A 27435-nucleotide genomic window follows, 5' to 3' on the forward strand; every position below is an offset into this window, starting at 1 on the left:
GCAATGTGTAGTATGATGTTCGCTCAAAAGATGACGTTAATTAAATGAATGCTAGTGTCATTCATTGTATTACAATTTTAATACAGTTTTCTTCCTTTCTTAAAATGTGTATATATTTTTTTGGCACTGTGTGTGTGGGGGGGTTGGGGGGGAGAGAGAGAGAGAGAGAGAGAGAGAGAGAGAGAGAGAGAGAGAAGTAAATATACGAGAAAGTAGTCACCAAGTCAAAATAAATGACTATCCAAATTTCAGTAGATTAAGTGTTCTAGGAAATTTCTCATTGCTGTCACCTTTTGCCACTGTCATGATTTTGTAGTCTGTGTCATTATTTTTTGTTTTAAGATATGTTGGAAATCAGTAAGCTAATACCAGAGAGACTCTAGAAACTGTGTTATCATATGGTAAGAAGATAGTGACACACAGTGGACATTAGCAGGAACTCTGAGACTTACATTTCCCAAGGCACTGAGGTATTTGGATAAAAAGTGTTTGAAAAGATTATTCTTGTAGACTCTAGAGGAAATGTGGCATTTTAAATATACACAACTACTTTACCCCCCCCCCAAAAAAAATCTATTAAAATGATTTCTTTTTAAGTTATAAACCCAAAGAAGTTAGGAGAATGAGAGTAGAGACAATAGCTGCAAAAATTTGGATTTTCAAAGAAGCCAAAAACATACACTAGAGAAAAGAAAGTCTCTTCAATAAATGGTGCTGGGAAAATTGGAAAGACACATGCAAAAGAATGAAACTAGACAGCTATCTGTCACCATGTAACCAAAATTAAGTCAAAATGAGTCAAAGACCTAAACATAAGACCTGAAACAATAAATTGCATAGAAGAAAGCATAGGTACTGAACTTATGGGTTCATAGAGGATTTTATGAGTTTGACCTCAAAGGCAAGGGAAGTAACAGCAAAAATAAATGAATGGGACTATGTCAAACTAAAAAACTTCTGCACAGCAAAAGAAACTGTGGACAAAACAAAGAGGCAACCAACTGAATGGGAGAAGATATTTGCAAACAAAACCTCTGATAAGGGGCTAATATCCAAAATATATAAAGAACTCATACAACACTACAACAAAAACAAACAATCCAATTAAAAAATGGGCACAGGACCTGAACAGACACTTCTCCCAAGAAGACAAACGGTCTACAGATATATGAAAAATGTCCAACATCAGCTATTAGGGAAATGCAAATCAAAACCATGATGAAATACCACCTCACACCTGTTAGAATGGCTGTTATCAACAAGATAAGTAGTAAGAAATGTTGGGGAGGTTGTGGAGAAAAAGGAACCTTCATATGCTGCTGGTGGGAATGTAAATTATTACAGCCACTATGGAAAATATGGAGGTTCCTCAAAAAGTTAAGAATAGATTTACCGTATGACCCAACAATCCCTTTTCTGAGTGTCTACCCCCAAAATCTGAAAAACAGTTATCTGTAAAGATATATGTGTAGATCATGTATTATGGAATTGTACACTTGAAGCCTATATAATTTTATTAACCACTGTCACCCCAATAAATTTGATACAAAATTTAAAAAAATTGAACTCTCAAAAGCAGAACTATGGGTGGTAAGTCATTAAACAGACACAGAAAAGGTAGATTCTAAGCAATGGTGTGGGGAAAGATAATAACCAATCTGATACACACTAGAGAATCCCCAAGGGCTGTGGAATTGATGGTACTAGATATCTCTGGGAATAAGGGTTTAACTAAGGAGATTGGTTGACACTCTGTTCAGGAAGTTGTCAGGTCTTCAGATCTGTTCCACTCCTCAATCCCAGCAGAAGACAGGGAGTTTATTCTCGGATGGAGATAAAATAGAGTGTCAGGACATTAGTAGGCACATTTGAGGGTGGGTACCATACTGAAAACAGTGGAATTATGTGAATGCGGGCATACAAGATGCTCTGTTCACCCAACCATCTTTCCCTACTTAGTTTGCAGAATGGTGACATAGGTTCTACAACTAAATGATCCAGCCAGATCAACCTTGTAGTGAAGCTCACAGCAAATAAGCTCTATCTGGGTGTGCAGAGGTTCCAATCATGTTTTTAGACCCTCGCTCTCAAAAATAAGCTAAGGATTATTAGACAATTCAAGGAAGCCCACTGTCATGCAAAAGACAGAAAACAAAACATGCAAACAGAAAGAAACAACTTGGGAAGTAAACATGATTTATGTTGGGATGATGAGTCTTCCTCTTGGATTTCAAAAAGTGGATCTGGGAGAGAGAACCCTCTCTTCCTCCCTAGTCATGATGCTGTTAGAACACCAGCCTGGAACTCCTGGAGGTCATATCCCTCCTGTAAAGGGAAGGCCACAGTTGGCCACATAGAGAAGCACTAATGGGAAATGGACTCAGTCTAGAGTTCTGATGGCTTTTCATACCAAGATCCATTATCTCCAAGGCTATCTTTGCTTTTTCCAAAGTTTGGTTGTTGTATGAATCAATAAATTTCAACACTTTTAAAAAGGCATAAGTTTGAATAGACTGTCACTTGCAACCAACTTGTCCTGGCATGTCTCATGAATGGCATTGCCTCGTCTATATGTCTGCTTTTTTAAATCCATACTCTACATCCAGGAAGTTTCCAAGTCAGCTTGTTTTCCCTTGCTTAAAATGTGGATCACACAATGCATGAAGGTAAAATAGACAAGATTTCATTGAACAATGGGTGCTTTTGGCAGACCCAGAACACACAAAACTTCATTATCTTTCACAATGGAGTCCTCTCCAACATAAAATCTAGAGGAATATGTCTGAAAGACAAATATCTGGGCTACAATGCAAAGACGAAGGAAAGAAAGGAAAATCCTGTGTATTAACAGGTTGTGTACGGCGGGGTTTAAATCCCTCGTGAAGATTCTCGTGATCCGTACGCAACGTGTTAACTAACAGTGTTAGCCTTCCTCAGAGTGGTGAAGCAAGCTGGCTGTATCAGGATTGTGTTCAGTAGCAAGTAAAGGAACACCCACTAACAGTTGCTTAATTAAACAGAGTTGTTTGGTGTCATTGATATCAGGTATTTCTGTGATTCTCTTGACTTTTTCATTATGGTGGCAAAAATAGGGTTGCTGCAGTCCCAGCCATCATGTCCATAGTCAAGACAGCAAGAAGGGAATAAGGCCAAAGGATATACGAGGTCTAACAATTAAGTTCGAGAACTTGTTGCCACAATGTTGCTAATCTTTTTTGATATCAGAGGGATTATTCACTATGAATTTGTACCAACTGGACAAACGGTTAACCAAGTTTACCATTTAAAAGTGCTGAAAAGGCTGCGTGAAAAAGTTAGACACAAACACCTGAACTTTTTGCCAACAATTCATGGCTCTTGCATCATGACAACATACCAGCTCACACGGCACTGTCTGTGAGGGAGTATTTAGCCAGGAAACAAATAATTGTATTGGAACACCCTCCCTACTCACCTGATTTGGCCCCAATGACTTCTTTGTTTACCCAAAGGTAAAGGAAATATTGAAAGGAAGACATTTTGGTGACATTCAGGACATCAAGGGTAATATGATGACAGGTCTGATGGCCTTTCCAGAAAAAGAGTTCCAACATTGCTTTGAAGGGTGGACTAGGTGTTGGCTTTGGTGCATAATTTCCCAAGGGGAGGACTTCGAAGGTGACCGTAGTGATATTCAGGGATGAGGTATGAACTCATCCTTTTTCTAGGACGAGTTCGCAACTTAATTGTCCGACCTCATAGACTTCTGACCTTAAGAACAGAAAGAGAGTAAATTTGGTTGTTTTAAGTGACTAGGTTTGTGGTAATTTGTTACTGTCACCACAGGAAATTAACACACCTGCCTAGTATTCCTGTCTTTGGGCATCCAGTTCAGTTCTTATTTTTCTCTGCACATCTTTATAAGTAGGTCTGAATTTTGTCCTCCTCCTCCTCCTCCTTCATTAATAACAATTTATTAAACTATAATTCACATGCCATACAACTCTCTTATTTAAATTGTATAATTCAGTGGTTTTTACTGTATTCATAGAGTTGTGCAACCATTGCTACAGTCACTTCTGGAACATTTTCATCACCTTGAAAAGAAGCCCTGTACCACTTAGCTGTCATCCCCTATTCTTCCTCTCCTCTAGCCCTAGGCAACTACCAATGTACTTTCTGTCTCTGTACATAGGCTTATTCTGGGCATTTCATAAGGAATCATACAATATGTGATCTTTCATGACTGGCTTATTTTTCTGTACATAATGTTTTCAAGTCTCATCCATGGGGTAGCATATATCACAACTTCCTTTTTTAAATCGATGAATAATATTCCATTGTACATATATACCACCTTTTATTTATCCATTCATTAGTTGATGGGCATTTGGGTTGTTTCTACTTATTGGCTATGGTAAATAATGCTGCTTGTAAACATCTATGTACAAGATTTTGTGTGGGAGAGTAGGGCTTTCAGTTCATCATTAACATGCATTTATTAACTAGTGTATACATATCATGGGCGTAGGAGTGGGGCTTGGGGGGAGATGCAGAAGGCCAAGACACTCAAAAGAAGTATAAATATAAAATGTAGCTCCTGTCCTCTGACTAGTCGGGGAAGACAGACTAAGCTTTTAAGAAATATTTAAATAACTAATGATAGTCAACTGAATGATTTTCTTAGGACAATTTTCTCTTCGTGTCTAAGAACACAGTACGCAATTTATATTCCCCACACTGAGTATAAAAGTGGACTGGAGTCTTTAGAATATGTCAGTTAATGAAGAAGAGACAGAATCCCTTTAAAAAGACAGCTTTGAGCTGTACAAATACCGCCCCCCCCCCCCCCCCCCCCAGTCATGGTGTCCTAGAGTAAGGTGTTTGTCCTCAGAGATGTACTTTCCTCTCTTTGCTGCTTTCCTCAGGGACAGGGACTTGGTGCCAGGTTCAAAGAGTGTTGTCAGCAACTCGGCCACAGGCTGTCAGTGCTGACCTCAGCTCTCCCGCTGACCTGGGAAATGGCCTGTCCTTGCTCTCTGGCTGTTCCCTCAGCGGGCCCAAATCAAAATCCTAGCAATTTTGTCAAGGGCAGACTCAGGCCCTCGATTCATAACCAGCGTCATTAGCATCATTTGGTGAATGTCTGCAGGTGCTCGGGACTTAGCAACAAATGTTTCCTATGTCTCTGTGGTTTTAGTGCAGGAAATAAATTTGAGTTCTGTTTCCTCTGTCCATGGATCAAAGGTGATGGCTTATTGGCTCTGAAGGAATTACTTTTTGTCATCCAAGGATACAGTATGAGCCAGACTCTGTGTGGCTATGAAGCATGAATAGCATTGCAGTTTCTCAAGGTGTCAGGGATAAGAAGGTTTTCCTGGTTTGGTGTTGGCTTTTCTCATTCATTCATTTTTCCAGCCCAGGTGGTGCCTGAATTTGAGGCATTCAGATAATACGATAATATCCTCAGTTACACAGTACCCTCTGTCATTGTCCACATTTGCTTCTCAAAATAGTTCTGGACAATAAAAGGGGCAGAAATGCATGTTGCCATGTGATGGATGGGGAAATTTAATGCATAAAGAAATTGTATCTTTAGAAGTCGGTACCAGGACCAAAATCCCAGGTCTCCTGACTCCCAGACCATACCCACCACCCTGTCCATGGTGAATGAGTAATGAAGAGAAATAAAAACTTGTGTGAAGACAGAGTAAGTGTTAGACTTGTGGCCTGGGTATTATGGGTTCCTTCGGCGCCCCCAGCTGCATCGAGTCCGCACCTCTTCAGGTTTCAGAAAGCTTCCTTTGCTCACCTCTGAAAGCTTCCACTGAGCACTGGTCCAGACACATAGGCAATGCTGAATAAATATTTGTTGAATGAACAAGTGATTGATTAGTTCTAATCATTAAATTCCATCTCAACCACTGAGTTCAGGGAACACTGCAGATCGTTTCATTGAAAGGTTTCCTTTGGCATCTTTGTCTCTTGTCCACTCAGTGTTTTGTTCTTCTGTTGCATTTGCAGTGAAAGAAAACTCCTTTCTTGCCATGGGAAAGGCAAGATAGCAATGCGTGCAAGCCTGGAAGATAGGCAAGACCGTATGGGGAATAAAGGAGGCAAGCCGGTTAGCTATTAACCAGCAAACAAGATAATTCAGCTACTTATCAAGCTCCAGGCACCTCCCTTTGGAGGCCCTTTCCTGACTTTTTCCAGCCCAAAGTGGTAAAGCCACAGTAAGGGCTTGGGCAGGCACAGTGTGCATTTGCCTCCCTCCCTTCCCCCACGGTATCCAGGTGGCAGTGTGTTACCATAAACAGCAGGCAGCTTGAGGTGGAGGAAGTCACAGGCAGGTAGGCAGTCTGCAGGCTGAGAGCTGAGTGAAGCTGGAACGGGGCAGCCTCAGGAATTGACGATGGGGGTAGGGAGAGACTTACATTTGCCTGGAACTTCAAATGTATTTTGGCACCATTTAAGGCTTATTCCCCATTGGTGGCCTCTCAAGGGATTGGGTCCTTGTATTTTACAATTAAAGGCACAGAACTGTGAAAATTTTAAGCTATGTTTGAGAAAGGTTGAGTATTGTAAAGACGTGTATAGGGTAAGCTAGTGTCTACAATGGAAATGAGGCAAAAAGAGTTAGGGGTAAAGTCACAGACTTCAGGGATAAGTGCCAGCTGTTAGATAAAATATTTCCCACCTTATCTCACAAAGTTGATATCATTGTGTAAGGTCACAGTTTTCACCTCTTAAAAAAAGCTTAGGATCTCACAAGCATTTATCCTATGGTGATTGGAGATTTTTGAACATGGAGACGCATCTGTCTATGAACCAGGAAGCAGGCCTTCATCAAACACTAAATCTGCCAGCAGCTTGATCTTGGACTCCCCAGCCTCCAGAACTGTGAGAAATAAATTTCTTTTGTTTATGAGCCATCCAGTCGATGTTATCCCTTTGTAGAGGCCCGAGCAGAATAAGACACTACTCTACCCCAGCCAAACAACATGAGAAAAGACACGGCCGCATCCCCACCTCTGTTAACAAAGGCAAAGTGGGTGGCCTAAACGTCCATCCTTCCTCAGGGTGCCCCTGCCTCCCACAGAAGACCTAGTGGAGAGCTGGCACTTTCATCCCCACTCAGTAATAATAGAGTGCTCCCCAAAGGGTGTCAGTGGAGGCCACGTGGGGTGTTGTACTTCCACCCCCACCCAGCAATGACAAGGTGCCCTTCCTTCTCCCTTCCTGGGTGGTGTCAGAGTTGCCCAAGTGGGAAGCTGGAACTTTCACCACCATTCAGAGGTAACCAGGCCTCCTCCTCCTCCTGAACTATCATTGCACTTCCTCTAAATCTATAATTCTATCAATTATAAAATTTAAAAAGAAAGCTAAAAGCTTTGCTCTCTTCTTTCTCATGGTTATGGTTGGTGGCTGTACATCCTGGGGGGCAGGGAGTAGGCGAAGATAGAAGACAACCCACCATGACTGAGCTAATTTCTAATTGTTTCCCAATTGGTAAATAGTGTGAAACACTGTCTCCCTTTGCAACATTCTGTTATCCTCAACATTGGCTAGCACAGCTGGCACGTATAACAGGCCTGGAGGATAATCACGGCTCTAAGTATGAACTAAGGTCAAAAGCAGGGAGTTGCATTTTTAACTGCCTCCCCCTGGGGGCTGAATCCTGCTGGCAGGAAAGAAAGCCAGGGAGGCATGGAAGGTCTCCCAGGCCCCCTACACTGAGTTCTGCCCCCGGAACACTATGTTGCCTCTGACAGTGAGACAAATTGACTGCAAAACCTAGAGTGCCATTCAGAGCTACATCTGCCAGGCTCTGAGAAGTGACACTCAAGTTGGCCCCTAAGAGCTGCCTCCTGAGTGGTACTTGTTGAGGGAAATAGAGCTGTGAACCTGGGGCTGCTGCCTGTCATGAGTGAGACAAGGATTGGACTGGACACTTCCCAGGCTGGCTGAAGGCCCCAGGAGGACAACGTGCTCTCAGCTTCCGGAGGGAGCAGCTGGCACTCCCTCTCTCAGTCTTTTTTTTTTTTTTTTTTTTTAAATGAGATCATGGTATTCAATAGCTTAGTACATTAAGTGCCTGTCTGGTTTTATTTCCCTTTCAGGAAGATGCAAAACATCTGGTTATCTCTTTTACCTGGAGGTATTATTTAAACATCAGCTCCAACACCACCGTAAAAAACGAACTGACTGGGTCAGAGGGAGGGTGTGAACTAGCATTTACCAGCACCTTCCATGTGCCCAGAAGTGTGGGTGTTGTTCCTTCTATTCCTTATAATAACCATGTGAGAAAGGTGTTATGGTCCATGTTTTATATATAAAAAGTGTATGGCTTGTAGAAGCCATGCAAGAAGGGTAATCTCCAGAGATTAAATGTGGAAAGGTGTGTGAGGGAGGGTGGGGGAATGAGGGGCATAGGCAGGCAGAGACAGGAAATTATCTGGGAACTTCCCCTAGACTAGTAGAGTGGACCAACCTGGGATCACAGGATGTGACCTCTCTCAGAGGCAAGTGTAGAGGAGGGGCCACAACTGTTTGGAGAGAAGAGTGAGTCCCCAGAAACAGGGGAGGATGGTGGATAGATACCTGGACCAGCCTTGAACCAGTACTCCGGGGTTACTGTGGTACTACACAGTGGTGGGGCGGAGGGGAGAGGGCCCAACACATTCACTAATGTTACAAATATGAGGTCTGACAATTAAGTTCATGAACTTGTTGCAACGATGTTATTAAACTTTTTTGATATCAGAGGGATTATTCATTATGAATTTGTACCAACTGGACAAAGAGTTTACTATTTGGAAGTGCTGAAAAGGCTGCGTGAAAAAGACGACCTGAACTTTTCGCCAGCAATTCATGGCTCTTGTATCACGACAATGCACCAGCTCACACGGCACTGTCTGTGAGGGAGTTTTTAGCCAGTAAACAAATAACTATCAGAACACCCTCCCTACTCACCTGATCCAGCCCCCAATGACTTCTTTACCCAAAGATAAAGGAAATATTGAAAGGAAGACATTTTGATGACATTCAGGGCATCAAAGATAATACGACAACACTAGTGGCCATTCCAGAAAAAGAGTTCCAAAATTGCTCTGAAGGGTAGACTAGGCGCTGGTGTTGGTGCATAGCTTCCCAAGGGGAGTACTTCGAAGGTGACCGTAGTGATATTCAGCAATGAGGTAAGTAGCACTTTTTCTAGGATAAATTCACGAACATAATTGCCAGACCTTGTATATAAAGCCCCAGTGAAAAAGGCAACTTTCATAGCCCCAAACCATGAATATGCTCAACACAGTTGAGTACTGAAGCCTGAGCCAGAGCCTCCATCACCTGGTGACCTTTGGAGTTATTTTCTGTGGGGTCCTTTGTCTTCCAAAAACATGGGCCATTCTCCTCCACCTCAGGATTTTTCAGGCCACAACTAGCTTCCCAAGAACTCTCCTTTCCTTCCGTAGGCCTCAGGTCCCTGCTTTTCTCTCCTTATAGTACTAATTCTTGGGACTCTTCTCTGCCCCTCCACTAGGCTGCGAGTCGGACACAATGTTACAATGTCTTTAGCTGCATTCCAGAGTCTCAGGGAATCTTGCTCTCTCCTGGTATCTTGGATTTTTCATCTTCTATTAAAAAAAACACATGTGTATCTATTTCCTAGAAGACAGCATTGCCGTGAGAAATAAGATTCTTAGAAGTGGTGAGAGAGTGGCTAGACCCTACGCTGGACAGCATGAGAGTGCTGGCTACCTAGGGGGAAGAAAGCGGTCAGCCTTCAGAAGGAGAGGGTCACAGAGTGGGGAAGGAGGGACATATCTAAATCCAGCTGTTTTATTCATGGTTTTGAAACCGGAGGGTAACTGAGTCCGGGCCTCATGCTACCTGTGCCGCTCAGCCAATAGACTGACACAGGAGCTGGGCTATGGGATATGTGTTTATTGTCAGAGCACCAGTGATCTGAGAAGGCAGCAAGTTAACACCTGACAGGCTTCCTTTAGGGGGTGTTCTGTGGAGGCTTAAATGAAACAGGTTTGATTTGAAGGAAGTGGACCCAGCTGCTGACTCTCTGAAGCCCAACAACAGTTGAGGTGCTCAGAAAAACTGCAAAGGGTCCCTTTCCTTTAAGAGCTAACTGGTCTGTCAGAGACCCCTCCCTGTTTAAGTTTCTAACAGTACTTGGTCCCCTGGCTTTCTAGGGTTACAATGTGTAGAGGGGTCGGCCTGGGGGAGGTGCCGGTCCCCCATATTTCCTAAGTGCCTGCTGAACCTCTCCCAAGTTAACAACATAGGACATAACAGAATTGAGGTTAGTCTTAGCAATTAGATCCAGGGCTTAGAGGTCTCCTGACAAAACTTTTCCAGAGTCTTTTTTAAGTCTGATTTGCTCGTTTTACTTTTCCTCTAAGATATAGACCAATAGTAAGGTATAGGCTTGAGTATAATACCAAATGTAGGGGCTTTATTTATCCCCACAACCAAGTAGGTTTCAGAGGAAATAGGTCCAGAGTGAGTGGTCAAGACAGAATAAATGGCTCCCCTATCAATCAGGAAATTAACAGGGTTACCTGCCACATCAAGGGTCACGCACAGTTCCTCCCCTGTGCTTGGGAGCTGCTGAGAACCTCAGTCCCATCAGTCGATGACAGCAATTTGTGGGGAGTAGTTGGTCCCTGCTCCCTTCAGAACAGGGGACAATCCCTCCTCCAGTGCCCTTTTAGTTTGCATGGGGCATGGCTGCTTTGGAGGAGTAGGACACTCCTTACTCCTGTTGTCTGGGTTTCCACATTGAAAGCAGGCTCCTTTACCTGTCGTTCCTTTTCTGGGGTTTCTGGGGTGGCCCTGAGGTGGCCTCAGTTTTGGTTTGTCCGTGATTGTGGCCAAAAGTCTGGCCTCTGTCCGGTCTTGTCCTCTGGTCTCACTGTTTCTTTATTCCTCGTTTTCCCTGTCTCAGTTGTAAAAGACATTTAAACAAATTCCCTGGCCTTCTCCAGGACCTGAGCCTTTTTATCAGGGATGTAACAGTGGACCAGAACTATTATAATATCCTGAAAGGTTAGGGGAAACATCAGGCCAAGCTTCCTTACACTGGCCTATATCTGACGCCGAGGAGGACACATGAACTCTAACAGTCCCAAAATACAGAAGTTTCCATAATTATTAGCAAAACTTAGTTCTTAGATTTAGTTTTCTTGACCAACCAAAGATCTAACGAAGACAATATAAAACATAGAAATTATTCTGACGACACATATAATCTTTGCTTTTTAGGCAGAAAACTTTTTTCATAATATCAGTAGCAGCCCAATAGTCTAACAAACTTTGTCCTATTTAGCAGAGAGAGAAAACTTAACTAATTTTGTACCAGCTGCTTTTGATATTCAAATTTACTTAGTTAATTGTAGTTAGCTTAACCATACCTAAAATTCTCTCAAGAATTTTCTTCACAAACTTTCTACAATCTTCCCAGTCCCTCTTAGTTTGTCTCCTCACTCATCCAGAAATAACTATCCTTAGGACAAACTACTTTCCTTCAGTTCTTTTAAAAATGTATTTCCAAACCTTATACTTTCCTTGAAAACACTCATCATTTCCTTTCATATTACTTAGAATCCATAACCTTCAGAACCTTAATTTTTACTGACAACTTAAAACAAGCAATTAGCATTTCCATTGGAAAATCCAGGAACATATTTTGCAACCTTCAAAAGCATAGGCTTTTAAAATAAAATACAAGATATATTTATTAACAGATCTTAATTTATCTTTTAATGTTTCTGTGACAAGAAGCCAGAAATAAATTAACTCACACCTATCTAATAATTAATATTTCAGCATTTCATTATTTTGAAATACCTAGATATTCAATAATTTTTATTATTTAACACAACTTATCAAAATGAAAATCACAAGTTACCAACCCATGCTGGGAAACTACATCGAAGCATCCACATCATATAATTATTACTGACAAGTTTCATCTAAAACCTTATTTTGGTTATTTCTCATTAGTTCTTAACTCTATGAGATTTTCAAATTTAATTATTACCCAAGCTATTTTCTTGACAAATTTTGTAACAGAGATAATATGAACTTAAGTTTATAAACCCGGATAAAACAAAAGATACCATATTTAATGTTAATAAACTTAAAAGACATGACTATTTCACCAAAAGTTAAACCAGCCTTAGTATCAAATATTTTCTTAGATCATGTGATCCTGAAAAGTACTTGGGTCAGTTTTCATTATTTATTTTTGATTTATATAGGTGCTTAATCTTTTTTCTTTAAGCCAATCATATATTATAATCTGTTAATACCATCTGGTGGCAAAGACATTATATTACATATAAAACAGAAAAAATACACAGATATCAGAGATTATATATATAAACAAAACACCAAAAATTGCAAAGCAGATAGTTTCAAAAAGGCTAGAACAAAAGAGTGGAGGTCTGGCTTGAGAGACCAGCTGCTGATGTTTTTAAAAAATGCCCTATTTCTTCAGTTACCTCAGCCTCAGGCAGTAGTGACTGTGTTTACACTTCAGGTTATCTGCAAGATCTTAAAAGTTACTGAGAGTGGATTAGGACATGGGTGGAGTCCCGTTTTCTCTGACCTATCAGTTTGGTTCCCTTCTTTTTAGTCTATCATAAAGGCTTATACATAAGAAATTTCATCCTATTTCCCAGACCTCTAACAGAACAATTCCAGTTGCAAAATAGTATAATAATTCAATAAACTATTGAGTGACTTGTGCTTTCCAGAATCTAATATATACATTGGCCAAGCAGTACTGTAATAAAATGTTAATTTTTCATAGCTATGGTTTCGCCAATGGCCTAATATTTTGCCCAACGGGTTCCCAGCCGGTATTGAAACCTTAGATCCCATTATTGAGTTAGAACAGATACAGTTGCTCTTAGTCCAGATTCAAACACACAGACTCAGGATCCAGGTATTCCCTGGATCGGACAGACAAAACCAGAAAAAACAAATTTGGATCCGAATACGAGAAACCAGAAACCAGACCTAGCTAGGTGCCAGATTTGGACGCGATGTTGTCTTACTCCATATACACGGTCTGTTGACCATCAATCAGCCAGTGGGCTAAAACCAGAAACCAGATGTGTACTTAAGAACACCAGATGTCCAAAGGCTGAAACCAAATGTGGTGGCTTTTACAGTGCTTCAGAAGGGCCCTACCTCCTGGGGAACAACGTTGCCAACCACAAGCAGGCCTCCAGAACCAGAGCAAGCTTGCAACCAGTGCCCCTTACTGGTGGGGGTATTATGCCTTGCTGGATATTACAGCCTCACCTATTGGTGCCAATAGGTCAGGATGACCCCCGGGTGGCCCTCAGGAGGCGCCCCAGACGGTAAGTGCAAAATCCTTTAGCTACACATGCGGGGACCACCCCTCTTTCTGAACCAGTAATTACAGGAAGGAAATCAGAGCAAACATTTATTCTATCCCAAATGAGCATAAGGGCATCTGTAACAGGTGAGCCCTGGCACAAACCCCACCTCTGTGAGCAAAATTGCTCGGCAGCTGCTTCCAGAGGTTGGTCTTATGCCAAGGAATCCACCCAGTCCCAGGCAGCCCCTGAGATCCTCCACAAGGCGAAATAATTACTGGAGGAACCCCAAGGTCATACCACCATGCAGTCGCCAGAACCGAGAGGGCAACCCAGCCCAGGGCTCATGCTGCCTGTTGCATTCAGCCAATAAACCAACACAGGAGTTAGTTGGGCTATAGGATAAGCATTTAGTCAGCGCACCAGTGATCTGAGAAGGCAGCAGGATAACATCCAAAAACTGCGTTCACATTCTCAGACTGTTTTGGAGGAGGTATTTAAGGGAAAATCTGGGCGTTCCTCCAGAGGCTACTTGATGGTTCAGGAGGTCAGAATGGAGTCTTCTCTCGGGCAACAAGGTTCTGGGGGGGCAGGGGGTATCAGCAATCCAGGAACAATGATGGGAGTAGCCTGGAAACAGGCTAGACCACAGAGATTGTGATCAATAAGCCTAAGGGTATTGACCATAAATTTCAGGGTAATTTTCTAAAACAGGGAACTGGGACAAAGGACATTCCGAGCTCAAGCTGCAGGGGGATGATCTATTATTAAGTTGTAGGTAGGTCAAGGAAAGGTGAGGCCAGGGACACAATGAGGCCTCTACTATGGGGGTCCCAAAATGGCCCTGTTGCTGACTGTTGCTTTCACATCAGACTTTTGCCTGGAAGGGGTATCTGGTAGATACTGTGTGATGCACCAACCAGAGCCCCTTTAACGAAGGAAATGCTACCTTTCCGTGATCTCCCCCCAACCTTTAGGATTTTCCTGGATCCATGATCATGCCCTTCCCAGGGCTGCTCGCACCTAGTGTTACAATAATCCATGGTTGGTGGGGGTTAGTGTGCTTGTGGTTGGCAACATTGTTCCCCAGGAGGCAGGGCCCTGCCTTCCTGCTATGTTTGGCAGAGTGGGGGATATAAGGGGGCCAAGAGAGTGAGCCAACTGGGTGGAAGGGTATAGCGGTCTGACCATCTTGCCCAATTCAGGGCAATTCTGGAGGGCATTGGCCATGACTGTCTTGGGGCTGCATTGCAGCTGGACCTCTCCCTGTTTGTCAACCTTACTCTCCTCCCTTCCCTTCAACAGGAGTCGGCCCAAGTGATATGAGAGAGCTCCTTCACTACAAAAGTTTTAAGCCTCCCTCACTATAGAAATTTTAAGTCTCCTTTCCCTAGTTTCTTAGTTCCTTAGCCCCGGGCTTTGATTACTCTTCTAATCAGTTTCTGAGTCCTAGACTAAAGATTGCTCTAGCCTGAATCACCGAATGTCTCTCACCTCTGCTTCCGGTAACTACTTAAAAGCCTGTGACTTCCCAACATCCCCCAAGCCATTCCCGACCTAACTCTTGGATATTTCCAACCCAGAGACCAAATAGGTTTTAACATTCGCCCAGGCCAGTATACTTATTGATTGTAATCATTGAGGCCTTATGCTCTTTCCAACCCATTCTGGGCCCAGCTCCTGGACAATTGAGGCCACCTAAATGACTGGTTGAATGGCCACAGGCTCTGTAGAGCTAACGGATTTATTAATTAAAATCTATTTTTCCTCATTCAGGGGCCTTGGGGATACAGAGGATGCCCCAGCAAAATTGCCGGTCGCAACCAAAGAAGCCAACATGGTCTTCCAGATGGATCTTGAGACTCTTTCCTTTCATCTGAGATAAGATAGGGTGAGAGTTCCATGAATCCCCCAATAGATAGGGACAGCTCTATGCCTCTGCCCAGCAGGAAGCAGATACAGAAGAACAGACCTCCTGTCTCTCAACCTCCCATAGATATTTTATGGGGATCATGTCTCTCAACGGAAAAACAAGGCAGACAGAGATAGGCATCGGGTCTCTACATTACAGCCCAGAAGACCTCCCCTCTCTGTCCATAACTTCCCCTTTCCATTGTAAACAAATGGTACAAGATACCCAACTAGATGAAACCGGCCACTCACACTTGCACAGTTTAAAAAAAGATGAGCTAATAGCCTCTTGTCAATCACAAGTGTCAATCAGGTGGTCCCACACCCTAAAGGAACAGCCCATTTGAGAGAAAAAGATAAAAACCACCAAAGCCTCCTTAGTCGGGGCCCTTGAGCCATTCTCTACTGCTTGGATCCACTTCTATTTCTTTGAAGTGTACTATCTCTTCTTTCACCACTTTATTTCTATGTCTCATTCAATTCTTTGTTCAGAAACGCCAAGAACCTGGACATTGTGCCGAGAAAGAATCAATCTCCGGTAAGACCTGCGGGACTCTTGCAAGGGGTATTCACAGCCTCCTTCCTGGGTGGCCAAATCTGCAATGGGGCAAAAGTTGTATTTGAAAACTGATATGGGAGAGCCACTTCAACTTTCCATAGAGATTTTATGGGGATCACGTCTCTCAAAGGGAAAACAAGGCAGGCAGTTAGAGATAGACATCAGGTCTCTTCATTACTGCCCAAAAGACCTCTCCTCCCCACTGAAAACTTCCCCTTTTTATTGTAATTATCTACCCCCATGAGAAACAAATGGGTACCCAACTAGATTAAACCGGCCACTCACACCTGTGCAGTAGAGGCCACAATGACCTTTATTTCACCTGGGCCTCATTACACCATCGTTATGATATTATACATATGCCCGGAAGTTCATTGATATTATAACAGACTGAATTCTGGGAAGGAACATGCGCAGTCTAAAAAGATGAGGTAATAGCCTCTTGTCAATCACAGGTGTCAATGAAGTGGACCCATAGCCAGAAAGGAACAGCCCATTCTAGAGAAAAAAGGATAAAAGCTCCAAGTCCTCACCACTCAGGCCCCCCCCCCTTTTTTTTTGAGTTGGGCCCTTGGTCCTTTGGGCTTTTGAGCCTTTGAACTTTTTGAGCTCTGAGCCTTGCCTTTGCTCAGAGCCGGCTCCCAACTCTTTGAAGTGTATTTTTTCTCCTAATAATGCCACCTTGGGCCCTTGAGCCATTCTCTACTGCTCGGGTCCGCCCCTATTTCCTTGGAGTGTACTATCTCTTCTATAAAATGCTTTTTCACTGCTTTACTTCGGTGTCTCATTCAATTCTTTGCTCGAGACACCAAGAACCTGTACACCACGCCGAGAAGGGCCCACTCTCTGTAACAAAAGCATTTCTACTAAAGGAGAGATCAAAGCTCCTGACATTCCCGTAAAAGCACAATGCAGATGAAACCTCCCTTTCAGAGGTGCCCTGTGGATCAATCCCTCGAGAACTACAATCGGCTTTGAGGAGGGCCCTGTATGTGCGTTTCAGACACTTCTTTGACCTCATTCTTTAGGGCAGGCAGCTGAGCTAGCAGTGTCAGTCCTGTAAGGGGAGAGGAAGAGAGCCCGCCTCTGCTCACCTCAGCCAGTGGTGTTAGCTAGTTCCTTCTTAGAAGTGTGCTGCGTGATTCTATCTCTCCTTGAAGCTGCACTTCAGATGAAAATATTCCCAGCTTTTCTGATTAATCTCTTCTAGTGTTTCAAAAGCTGAACATTTGTCTGAGGGTAAGTGTTTCTGATTTGTGTCGTACCATCTGCTGTAAAAAAGGCCAAGTTCCCTATTCTCCCTATTCTCTACATTTGTTCTGTGAAGGGATTATACACCTGCCGTGGGGCCTGAGGGTTTAGGCTGGCTGTCAGCCTCAAGGCCATAGCCTCTCTGCCATACGTTTCTCTCCATACTTGTATCACTGGGGATGAAGCAGCTATTTTTTCCCTTTAGAAGGCAGCTTTTCTCTAGGAAGAGGTTGTTAGCACTGAGTCTATAATACGTGCAATGGACTGAATGTTTGTGTCTCCCCAAAATTCATATGTTGAAATCTCGAACCCTGATGTGATGGTATTCAGAGGTGGGGACTTTAGGAAGTAATTAGGTCATGAGGGTACTATCCTCATGAATGGGATTAGTGCTCTCATAGAGGGGACCCCAGAGAGCTCGCTTGCCCTCCTTCTGCCAGGTGAGGCTATAAGACAGCAGTCTGCAACTTGGAAGAGGGCTCTCACCAGAACCTGGCCATGCTGACACCCTATCTTGGACTTCAGAACTGTGAGAAATAAACTTCTATTGTTTATAAGCATCCAGCAGTCTACGATACTTTGTCATAGCAGCGGAGCTAACTAAGACACAAGGGAAGGTTTTGAAATTTCCATTTCCACATGGCAGAGTCAGACTGCCTAGGTGAATACACACAGAGCTTTGGCACATCCAGATTGTAGCAGGAAGATACTTTGTAATATTAACTGATGCTTTCCTTTCACTATTTCCTTCTATTCTTTGACCTTCTACTTACCAATATTTACACCTCTTCCCTTCACTAATTTCTGTTTGGCATTCTCAGTCCATTGCCCCAGGAAAGAAATGTGTACTTCAAAGCCCTGAGAATAACAGAAATAATTTAGGATTAAAGTGTGAGTTAATGTCTCCAAGACCAGAAAAGGATCCGCAGGCTGGGGAAGAGACAGGAAGCCCGGGGAGCTTTGGTGTTGTCCCCCCACTCCCTCAGCTTGGAAGTGGAGGCAGCAGGTGAGTAGTCAAAGGAGTCACTCGAAAAGTTTGAGGAACACAGGAAGCAGGATAAGCTTTGGGTGGTTTGTTACACAGCAGTAGAGAACTGACACAGTGGTATTGTGTCAGTTCTTCAGTAGACATAAAGATTAGGGGTGCAGTGTCCCTGTAATATTCTCTATTCTTTAATACTTGTGACTCTTTGCCTCTGGTGTCCATTTATTCATGGTGCTGACCAATGCGGCAAATGGTCACAGTTAATCCCACACACTCTGCTGCCTGTATTAGTCTACTTGGGCTGCACTAACAAAGCACCACAGACGGAGTGGCTTAAACAAAAGAAATTTATTTTGTCACAATTCCAGAGTCTGGAAAGTCCAATATCAAAATGAAGCTCTTTCAGTTCTTGGTGAGCACTGTCTTCCTGGCTTGCAGGCAGAGGGCTGCCTGCTTCCTGCTATGTTTTGCAGGGTGGAGGACAGAAGGGGGCCAGAGAGGGAGCCAACTGGTGGCATAATCCAGCTAAATATGTCTAGGTAGGCAAGGATGTTTCCTATGGCCCAACATCACACCAGAATGGTTCTCATGTACCTGAGAAGAGACCAGAGGTATCTGACAGAGCCAGAGCAGAAGGACCTTGCAGGTAGGAGTAAGGGATGATGCAGGAATAGCCTCGGACAGCAGCTGAGGACTAGATGGAAGGATATACACATCAGGGGATGCCATCACGGTCGGAGGATCCAAGTGCTCCTTCCACCTTATCCACCTCACCCTAGCATTACTCCAGAAATTTAGACAAAATTTTGGTGAAAGGAGATGGCAGAAACCCCACCAAAATCTTGGTCAGACTCTTCTCCTTTCTGGTCTGATTGGCTTACACACATCAGTGATTGTAGCTGAACGATTTATTTCCTTAAAAACAGTAAGAGACTTGGTTCCAACAGATTGAACCTCATTCCTTAGCTCACACCTGTTAAGATTCTTGGTTGCAAAGAGCAGAAGTCATTTCAGGGTAACATAAGCAACAAGGACACTGCCTCTGGGGCTGTCACCATGGACACTAGTCACCTTGGCTGCTAGTCTTCCTGACCTGCCCTGATCATAAACCCTAACTGTTCCTGATTCCTCCCACATCAGTGGCAACATAGAAGGGTAATGGTAGCAGAGATGGATATATGTGTATGCCTGTATACGCACAAAATAGATCTGGAAGGAGACACAAGAAATTGAATAATATTGATCTTTCCTGGGAGGACAGGTGGTGGGAAGACAGGTGGAAGATTTTTCACTACATAAACTTTTCGTATCTTTTGAATTTTGATCCCATGGGAATAAACTATTTTAAAAATTAATAATCATAAGTCCCATTCAATCCAATTTAAAACTTAAATCTTATACTTAATTCAAAGCTCCTTCCCTCTCCCAGGTCTGGCATGATTTGGGGCTCCTCAGCCTGCAGCTGGGAAGGAGTCAAACTCAGTTTTCTTCTCCTTCTTGTTTCCCTTGCTCTTGGCTCTGGCAGGGGTGTGATGAGTTTTGGATAAAATCTCTTAGATGGTGTTATTTGTGGTTCTCTCCTGATGGTCCATACGCTCTGGATTTCTGGCTCTCTGTGGAATTTTCAGTCGCTTCCTTCTTCCTCCCCTGCCTAGGGAACTCCATTGTCGGCACAGTATCCCGAAGTGAGTTATGTGCTTTTTGGCTGAGCTCTTGTAACCCCCTCTGGCCCCTTCTGCATCTAAGGGGTCTTCCATGGTCTTTTAGGCTAGGTTTTCTTGCCCCAACAGAAGATCCTCTTAGGGGGAAGCTCAGCTTTGTTTCCTGGCATCTGTTCCACCCAGGGGAATATTGACCTGATTGGCAGATACTGACCTGTCTGCCAATGAGGGCTGCTCCAGCCCACCTGCTGCCTTGAGTTTTCCAGGAAGGAAGCAGACATCAGTCTCTAGGTGATGTCTGCCATCCAAATTCGTTTTCCTGAGCATTCTTTGACCAGATGTACTCTAGGGTGTGGAGATGGGCTCATGAATTTCTGCGGTTCTCCAGGGATTCAGGCTGGGGTTTTATGACAATCTTTTTGTAAAGAGCCCTCGCCCACCGACTTGTCTGAGAGTGGGAGGAAAGGAGAACATTAACCTGACAACACATAACTCAGAAGAATTCCTTCACTCAATGAATTCCAGTCCTTTGCTTATTTGAACTGTTGGGTTGGGAGGGTGAGAATCCAGAGGCAAGTCTGACCACCTCTTATCAAAATTGGAGAGGTAGCTTCTAGACTGCCCTCTTTAGAATGTGCAGGTCCTTATGGCTTGTTACCCTCAGCATTAGGGAATTAGCCAGTGTTTTCAGGCTAATGGAAATGCCCTATTCCACATCGGGTTACTCATATCAGTAAAAACTTCAAAACGTCATCTTGCCATGCAAAGCAGAAAGTTATCTTTGATGATAATAACTACTGTTTATTGAATGCTTACAAGGTACTAAGAACTTTACATATTAATGCATTAACTGCTCACAGTGCTATTAAGAGTTAGGGAGTTTCATCTCCATCTCAGTGAGAAAAGCTGAGACCCAGAGGTCACATAGCTAGTGGCAGAGTTGGAATTTGAATCCAGGTCTGACTTCAAAATCAATCTGCATATAAAGATGAAAGGTATAGTTAGAGTCTAGCGCAATCGTCTGTCACCAGTGATCTATGGAATTGGGGTGGAGGTGTAGTTATGAGGGACTGAAATATCCTTAGGTTCATCAAACATTGTGTGTGGATTCAATAAATAAATGCATATGCTATTTCTCTTATACATCAATTCAGTTCAACAAATGAGTTCTCTCCGTGCCAGGCATTGTTCTAGATGTTGGGGAGACAGTGTACAAAAGAAACTAAAATCCCTGTCCTTGTGGAAATAATTCATTAAAATCATACCAAAATTATACTTTTGTCATCGTGCATTGTACCAATTAAATGAAACTGAAAACATAACTATCATCATGTGAAGGCTCTGGAAAAAAAATTGCTACTTAAAATAGATCTTCATACTGGACCTATTTGGAAACCACTGATACTTTTTAAATCATCACAAGGACATGTTCCATTAGATGAGGGAGGGATTTCGTGTGCAGTCAAGTCCAACCTGGGATTGACAATGTCTGGGTCACAGAGGACATATTGGGCAGTCTCCCTGGGTGATCCCACTCATACACCACATAGCTGAGTGTCAATTATAATGACTACTTAAGTAAATTAGGATTATAATTTCATTGATGATGAGAAATCTTGGGCACAACTGGAGGCAAGCAGGTGGATTATTTTATCTCTTGTTTACTCTTTGACTCTGGGACTCTGAGATTCCTTCTAAAGATCTTACAGAAGAATGACCGGTTTGTGCAAAGTGGGAGCAGTCACATTTGACCTGTAACTTCAGTCCTCCAGGATCCCCTAGCACCACCATTCATTTAGTGCTAGTCAAAGGCTGTATAGTAGTCTGTTTTAATAAAAGATTCATATTCCAAGAAATTAAGTGTCGTAAAGTAGCTTTTGGTCTTTCCCGTCCAGTCCTGGACACTAGCATGAGTTCGGAGGCCTGTGACCGTCGATAATCCTTCCGGGTCCTCGCTGGGGTAGGCGGTGAGGAGTATTACCCTCTCCAGGTGCCGGAGGAGGAAAATGAGGCCGTGATTGGCCAGGCGCACGGAAAGTTCTGCACTGCTCCCCGCACCTCGCTTCATTGCTTCCTCACTCCTGTTGCCACTTCAACTCCGGGTTTGACCACCTTCCCTTCTCTCATCCCCCGCTGACAACCACAAACCAGTACCGGCCCTCAAACGACTACATTTCCCACAATGCCACGCACCGACCAGCCTCCCTTGGGGTTTTCCCTAAGCTGCCGTTGTCATTAATGTTGAATCAAACCCACAATTCCGGCGAAGAGCCGAGTTATTGACTTTTCCGTTAAGATTCCTTTTTTCCTTCTTCATCTGCGGACCCGGGTGTTCGAGGAAGAGGCCTTTGGGGAGGGAATTTCATTCAGGCGACTGCTCTGGCCACCCGCTTCCTCCCCAGGCCTCGGCCTCTGGCAAGTCCCCGGGGACCTGGGAGTGTCATTGGTGGATGACCGCAGCCCTTGCTGCTGCAGCTGCCGGCGCGACCATGGCCTCCAGTAGCAGTGGCCTCACAGCCGCCCGGTTCTTGTCGCGCTCCTTCCTTCGTAAGTCCGGTCGGGACTCTCTGTTGCAGGCTCCGCGAGCTCCTGGCCCCGCCGGGCCCAGTGTCTTGGTGCAGGCCGCGGCGGGGCCCTGCCGGGCAGGACCTTGGCGGGGGCCTGGGAGCCGCGAGAGTCCGGCGCCAGGTCGGGGACCCTCGGGGGTGGAGGCAACTTTGCTGGATACGTGTGGCAGAGGCATGACTTAGCTGCTGGTGGATGGGGACGTAAGCTGGCTGAGCCAGGATTCTGGTCTTCGAGCCTTGCAGCCCTGGGGGGCTTATTCTTGCCCCGGCGGTGATGAGTGGTGGGATGGGGGCAGCATCTAGACTGGCCTGTTGGGAGTGGTCCAGGAGGAGCTCAGCTGGGAGGGTGAGAGTCTGGGTTGAGAGGGTGGGGAAGGATGTCTTAGGAGGAAATTGTGGAAGGCTGCCCCTTATACAGAAGGGTCTACATTTCTAATTATCCTTTCTGTAAATTGTAGGCTGAGCAGAGAGGTGGGTTATGCACCCAGAGTCAGCATAGCCCAGAAGACTTCTAGAAGCTTAGAGTTGGCTGGAACCTTAACCAGTTTATTTGTAGTGTCTCCACCTGGCGGTGTGAACCCTCCTCAGTTCCTGAAAACTTAATACCAAAGGTTCCTAGTCTTTGAATAATGCTGACTCTTGAAAATTCTTGCCATGTTCAAAGTCTGTGTTTTCAGGTAGGTTGTGTAGGAAGAGACTTTGGAATCAGTCACATCAGGGTTTGTTTGAGGTCTGGCTAGTCCCTTACAGTCTGTGTAATAATCCTGGGCACTTCTAAATCTATTTCTCAATTTCTGTTTCAAATCTCATGAAAATAGTACCATGTTTTAATGAATCTGAAACATCATTACATGTAAGATGCACCATTGTTTTGTCTACCATTAACAGTGGAAAATGATTGCTGATTAAAATTGTGACTCACCACTGGTTTTCAAATACATCTTAAGTGATGTTAAAAAGTGAAAAAATGTGCATCCTAGAAATTATGAAGTACAGGATGATGTGGGTTTATTGTGCAGAATAAATAAAGCAATTTATGTAAAGCACCTGGGATGTAGTAGAAACTAAAGTTAATTTTTTTGTCTTCTGCTTTGCTCTTAATTCTACTGCTTATGCTGTATATTGGATGAGACAGTTCATTTCTTGAGAAGGTTCCATTCTAAAAGTGTATATTGATGGATGTGTGTTCAATAGCTACAGTTCGTTACCAGATCACTTGAGGACAAAGGTCTGGCTAGATGACATTGGCAAGTAGGAAGAAGTTGGGTTTCTTTGAGAAAGTTTTCTGGAGATTCTTACTGTATAATTTAAAGGACAATTGAAGGTGTTGTAGGCAGAAGGAGCAAAGGAATTAGTTATACCTCTGTCTTTCTCTCCTGGGGTCTTGCCCCTCTGAGTTTCTGAAAAGTCTTAGCCTGGGGTAGGTCTGCTGGCTTAGTAGGAGAGTCTAGAGAAGACAAGAAGAGTGTCTGAAAGGTCAGGAGCGGTAATCCACCTTTAGGAATACTTAGCAGTTCTCTTCTCACAGAACTGGAAGTTCTTTTTCCCTAGACTCTCAGGACCACAGGCCTTAAGAGATCATCTAGTTTAGGTTTCTGTTGTGAGTGATCTTCAGTTGTCCTAGTCATGTGATTACCCTATATGTTAAGGGTCAGAGAGTTCTGAGATCTAAACCAAGTTATTTCCTGTATTAGAGGGGTTACAGACTACAGTGTTTAATTATAAAAAACGCTAATCTCCCCAAATCTTCTTTTTTCTCATGCCACATTTCTAAGCCCTTTTTTGCTCCCACTAGGTAAAAAGCCACAATACCACCTTGTAAACTTTTTTTAAAAGCTGGTCACAAATTAGTAATAAAACTAGAAATGCTAGGGAATATTGTTCCTTCTATTCTCTTAAGTTTCAATTGATGGTACATTTTGTTCTGAAGGTCATAAGTGTTGCAATATTGATTTCACCTAGGGAAAAAAACCCAAACACTCGTACATGCCTTCCAAAGCGCCTTTGGGGACAGCCTGGAATGTGTAGAAATTCTTGAGCCCAAAAAACCCAGCTTTATGGCTTATGAAAAAAGGGAGAGAATCCAGTTGAAGTGGGAGAGAAAATGAAAAATAAGAAAGACTTTCCATTGGCCAGTTTAAGGTTTTTATGAACACCTTTGAGGTTAAGATTGTAGAGTTTTTCAAGAAGTATAAGGCAGTGGAAGGTCGTTTTAAACTGAAGCTCAGGAGTTCCTGTAAGTTGGGTCTTTTAGAAAAAATTGGGAAGCAGAGCCAGTATTTTTGAACCTCAGAATTTCGGTGTTTTAGTCCTAGAAAGTAAACTTTACAATCCCATACCGTTGTTTGGCAAATAAACCCAGAATGTTTCCTAGCCAATATCAGCATTGGTGCTAGAACTCAGGCTCTAGTACCCATTCTGGAGTTGTATAATTTATTGTATAATTTAAGGGACAACTGAAGGTGTTGTAGGCCCCTGTGTGATATACTATGAGCCTCCTTTTTGAGGCTCTGATGTGATTTTTTTCTTTTTTTGGCAGTTTCTGTGGTTTATTGAGAAGGTGACTGATTACCTTGCTCACAGGTGCCACCTGCCTTTTCCATGTGTTTGCCAAGTTGTGGAGGCCTGTTTTTGGAATTGTGGAGACATTTGGGAAAAGGGGACCCTCAACAGTGATGTTTCTGATGCTAGTATCTATTGCCATTGCATCTAAGAACCAAGTCTTTATTTCAGAAATAGGAAATGGCTTTGATCTAAATGCACCAATGTAGACATGAGAAAGTGATTTGATTTTCTGACCTCAAACTTGTTCTTCCACAGAAACATAACTGGGGATGTTCAAAATAATTTCTCTGAAGTATAGGGGAGCTATTTCATTTCACCAAAGGACAGGCATTTTGTTGCTGTAGACCCACATTTCTTTTTTTTTTTTTACATTATAACGTTTTTAAAATTGGGATGTGTCTGACAATTGATGGTATCTTACAATAAATTGGCAGCATTTTTCTTTCTTACTAGTACTTAATAGTACTTCTTAAAATCAATGGAGTTTTAGATTTGGTACTTATAACTAACTAAGCTTCATTTGTGAGTAAATATTAAATGAATATATAATTTTGCATTTGAGTAGCGGATTGTTTGGGGCTTGGGAGTAAGTGGCTGCTGAGCTACTCTGTTATGTTTTAAAGTTTTATAGCTAGGGACCATAATAGCAGCATATTACATGTGCATAATAAATATGAGTAATAAGTGTACATTTGTTAAATTCATGAGTACATGGCTGAATAAATGAGTAACAAGGACACAGTTCCAGAGGCGAGTTGGAGGAGTATTTTCAGGAACAGTCTCAGATTATTAGTTAGGAGTGTGGTCCTTGGTCATATAAGGCCCTGGTGTGAGTCGCATCTGGGCAAGTAGGCAGGTGCTCTTTGGCCACAGCTTCATTAATCCGCAGCCTTCTTACAAATGATGGGGTCACTCTCTCTGGAGAAGAGGACACAGCGTGTGGCTGACTGACACCAATTTATCACCCTTGTTGCAAAGCACATCTCAGATTAATCACTCAGCCCGTTTCCTTCATGGCCTTTGTTACAGTGTGCACTTCTGTGGTTTTGTGTTTCTTTGTTTCATGTTTAGCTATTTTACAGGGCAGGAGACTTCCTGTGGCTAGGGCCTGAGTCCAGCTTGTTCCCCCTGGAAGCCCTACGAGCTGCCACATAGCCTGGCACAGTGATCAGCTCCGAGCAGTTTGGTCTCATTCTGCATCGGTAATAATAATAATAAATAGCTAATAGTGAAATAGCACTTGCTGTACTCTAGGCACTGCTTTACATGCTGTGTATATTATGAACTCATTTACTTCTCATGTTGCCACGAGGTACATAGTATAATATTATCCCTATTTTTATAGTGCCGCTGCACCTTTAAAGATGTTTCATATGTTAAAAATTTACACGTGTGTGCATATATATACATGTTACATATAGGCTTAGATTAGTATATTTACATATAAACATATATAAGATATGTATGAAGACGTAAAACACTCTGGTTGGACTTATTTTAAAATATGAATTATATGTACTCTCTTTTTAGGAGATGATTTACCTTTATGCTCACATAGGATATGAACCCAACTTGGGAGTGTTCCTGGCACTTTGCTGCCCAGTTTAAAGGCATCATCAGCTCATATCAACATCACAGCATCCTTATGTGCAACTGTTACTCCATTTACAGATGGGAAGATTGAGGCTAAGGGAGATCAAAAGGTCAGAATCCCCAGGTCACATGGCTGATGAGCCGCTGAGCATAAACTCAAGCTCAGGTCTGTCTGATTCCTGGGGCTATGTTCTCATCTATTCCTGGGACTGCGTCCCGAGATTTAGACTGGCCAATTTATAAGAACCTGAAGAGAAGGCGACTGCATCCCATTGGAGATGGTCTAAGATGTGGCAGCTACAGCCTTCACCATTGGGAAATTCTTCCTGGTCGCCAGCCTCAGGTCTTCTGTTACTCTGATATTTAGTTTAAAATGTTCACTTCCTTAATGTTAGTAAAGTGAGGTATCTCCTTCTATTCTGATTTACCATTTGTCTATCATCTGTTGTGTTTCTTGTTTATGGCCTTTATCCATTGTTCTGTTAGGCTTTTGGTCTCTTCTTATTGGTGCTTCCTGTTGCTATGGTTAATTTCTTCTCTGTTAACATGTTATGAAAACACTCTCCTGGTCTGTCACTGCCTTAACTCTGCCTTTATATGCTTTACTTCTTTCTTCGATGGTGAAATAGTTCTTTTGTATTTACCTTACTGCTTCTGGATTTCATTTGTTTGGGGAAAAAAAAAAGTTTAGCATGGTATTTTACTAGGTTGATGTAGCTTTGAGGACAGCTAGTAGCATATAGGGCTGGACTTTTGTGCAATCTTTATATGAATTTTAGGGAAACCTGCGAACTTTGCATGTACAAAAATAGATGTATGTTCCCTCCCTGCCCTTTGCTGATCAGTGGGGGTTTGAGATTGACATTTTCCAAATCACACAAAAGGTGACAATTTTGCTTAATAAAAGTGTTTCTTTTATAGACCCTGTCTCTTGTCCTGAAATTCAGACATTTTCTATGCACCTGCTTTGTAAGGCACTGTACCATATACCATGGTGTAC

General features: G+C 43.0%; 1 protein-coding gene across 1 annotated transcript in view; it reads left to right on the forward strand.

The window, feature by feature from the left end:
- The first annotated feature begins 22001 nt into the window (after window positions 1-22001).
- Window positions 22002-27435, forward strand: part of SUCLG1 (succinate-CoA ligase GDP/ADP-forming subunit alpha) — a 33746-nt gene continuing 28312 nt past the window's right edge. The window contains exon 1 of the mRNA XM_019756388.3: window positions 22002-22257. Coding sequence (XP_019611947.1) covers window positions 22161-22257 — 97 coding nt within the window. The 5' untranslated portion in view covers window positions 22002-22160. The remainder of the gene's footprint in view (window positions 22258-27435) is intronic.

This window comes from Rhinolophus sinicus, chromosome 2 (genome assembly GCF_057876585.1).
Source record: "Rhinolophus sinicus isolate RSI-liver-muscle chromosome 2, RSI-T2T, whole genome shotgun sequence".
Lineage (NCBI taxonomy): Eukaryota > Metazoa > Chordata > Mammalia > Chiroptera > Rhinolophidae > Rhinolophus > Rhinolophus sinicus.